Source organism: Egretta garzetta, unplaced genomic scaffold (assembly GCF_000687185.1).
Source record: "Egretta garzetta isolate BGI_Z169 unplaced genomic scaffold, ASM68718v1 scaffold339, whole genome shotgun sequence".
Lineage (NCBI taxonomy): Eukaryota > Metazoa > Chordata > Aves > Pelecaniformes > Ardeidae > Egretta > Egretta garzetta.
Window position 1 is genome coordinate 152,609 of NW_009260800.1, and position 2,598 is coordinate 155,206.

General features: G+C 34.8%; 1 protein-coding gene across 1 annotated transcript in view; it reads left to right on the top strand.

Moving 5' to 3' along the window:
- The window catches only part of EPRS1 (glutamyl-prolyl-tRNA synthetase 1), a 44,076-nt gene extending 41,736 nt beyond the window's left edge, over positions 1 to 2,340 (top strand). Inside the window, exons 28-29 of the mRNA XM_035902205.1 lie at positions 1,680 to 1,744; positions 2,017 to 2,340. Coding sequence (XP_035758098.1) covers positions 1,680 to 1,744; positions 2,017 to 2,167 — 216 coding nt within the window. The 3' untranslated portion in view covers positions 2,168 to 2,340. The remainder of the gene's footprint in view (positions 1 to 1,679; positions 1,745 to 2,016) is intronic.
- Positions 2,341 to 2,598: the final 258 nt, after the last annotated feature.

Consider the following 2,598-nt stretch of genomic DNA (forward strand, 5'->3'; position numbering starts at 1 on the left):
CTATCCTTTAATTTTGATGCAATACTATAGAACCCCCTTTCTTCTCCTCCTATCACAGAGGTTCCAGATGATACCCTCTGCCTATGGAGAGGGTAAAATGCCTGATCTTCAACACTCACTGTTCTGTACAGCTAGATTCTAGAGAGGGCCAAGAGAATTGAACTCTTGAACGTGTTATGTTTAGAACTCTAATATAATCTAGTTTATAATGTAGTTAAACTTGGAAATCTAAACAAATATTTTTACATTCCAAGTTGGATGCTTGCACCATTTTGCTACTTACTGAGTTTATTATAATCAGCATATCTGAATTGAGAAAAAATATGTATGTAATTTTATGACTATTTCACTACCTATATATGTTGTATGGACAAAATCTTATAGCATATGCATCCTGTAATTTCTTGAAATTACATACTGTGTTAGCGCTGACTACTGTTTAAAAAGAAAATTTGTAAGCTAAAGTACTCCTGCTTAATTCCTGTTGCTGTTTTTCCTTTACTATAATTGCAGTGTAGGCTATTAGCTCTTTAAAAATGCAGACTGCTTCTGTGTTCTTTCAAGTTGCATGCAAAGTTTAGTTGAAATTCTAGAAGAATAGAAGAATAATTGCATAGATATTTAAACAAAGTTTCATTTAACTAATGAAAGATTAATGCAAGAACAGTATAGTAGAGTGGTAGTAGTTCCTTTTTTCAGTTGCAAGTAAGTGAAGCTATAAAGTGAAGGCTAATAAAGATGTGTTCCAGTTCAAGGCAGATTGAGAATTTTGCACTCAGAAGGTAAATTTGGTGAAAGCAAGCCACAGATCAGCAAACCTTATTCACAGTTAGGATAGAATTAAGATGACTGTGAAGGCTGTATTTAGTAGCTGTTGTTGCCCTCAGCTATTAGCATTACATGAGCGTTCAAATGTGTGTAGAGGGTATCTTTTTAACAGTAGTCCTACTTCTTAGTAGTAAACAGAATTTTCACTGTGAAAATCCCTTAAAAATGAAAAAAAAAAATCAATAAAATGGAATGCAGAACTTGGGAGTAGAGACTTGGTACAATAGCTAAGAGTAGTTCAGGGAAGAGTGTATGAGATTATAATTTCAACTTTACTTTCTCAGTTTTCTTCAGGTAGGTTAACTGAAGGAAACAGCAAGAAAATATGCACCACTTTCTCCGCCCCCAAGAAAAATGTGCAGTTGGTGATTCTGTTCTCTTAAAATATTTTATGTCCTTGTCTTGTTCAGAAAACAGGAAAATTCATAGTAATGGAATTAAAATGGAAACTTCATTAGCAAAGCACTATCTTGCAGTATGTAGGCAAGCATTTGTTCTGCAGGTTGAAAGATTTAAACTTTTCCTGAAAAACAGAGTATTTCAGGAGAAAACAGTATTTATACTTTCCACAGAAGGAAGGTATATTGTGTCTAAAAAAAAAAATCAGCACCCTGACTTGATTTAAATGCTGCTTTGTGTTTGTGTAGGTTTTTCCATGCTGCACCATGGAGAGATGACTGTATTATCTATTTCTCTGATGAGAAGGAGCTATTAAAATTTAATTGTAGCAATTGGAACTTTTCCCACTTTCAGTGTATATGAGATCTTAAGGTTTAGGAATCATCCAGAGACAAGGATTATTTTTTTTAGATCTATAACTGGTTTTTTTTTTTTCTCTCTTCCCCCTTTAGATTGTACAAATCCCTTTTTGTGGGGAAATTGAGTGCGAGGATTGGATCAAGAAGACCACTGCCAGGTAAAATATAACTGAACGGGAGAGTATCTACCAAGATCAAAATTAAAATGTTTTGAGGATAAAACAGGAATGTAAGATGCTTCTGGGTATAACACTGATGTACAGTCCTCACCCTTGACTCTTGCTGTCCTGCATAATTCAATGTATTTACTCCCTTAGTTCTGAAACTTTCAGAATAATTCGTGCGCTTTTGAGATTTTATGTATAATGCACTTTATTGCACCTTTATTTTTAAATAAAAGAATTTATTTATGAATATGCTTTTATTTCAGGGATCAAGATCTTGAGCCTGGCGCGCCCTCCATGGGAGCAAAAAGCCTCTGCATACCTTTTCAGCCTCTCTGTGAACTACAGTGTGGGGCAAGATGTGTCTGCGGCAAAAACCCTGCCAAGTTTTACACCCTATTTGGTCGTAGTTACTAAATTACTAGTGAAAGCACCTTCTCCTTTATCTGTGAATTGAACTTTTTTTAATAAGACTGAAGTAGCCCCCAAACTTAATCAGTTTTGCGACTTTTTAAATGATTCAAAAAAAAAAGAAAAAAAGCCATAAACCGTAACACCCCCCCAATTGTCAGTCTTAGGCTAGCAGTAATTCACAGACTTTTCTGTAAACATCTCTAATAATAAACATGTATTGTGAGCTGTAATATGCTTTGGTTGTTTTTTCTGTGTTGCTTAATGGGGAGAAAAGGTATTCTTTGCTCATGTCTTTTCCGTTTTGGTGCATATATTTTCTTGTACACTGAGAAAATGCCTGAAAGATCGGAGAGAATGTCATAAACTCTCTGCAGTACAGTTTAGTGTGCCAGCATAAACTTTATAGATAAAGCATCTGCTTTTAATGTTGCCTT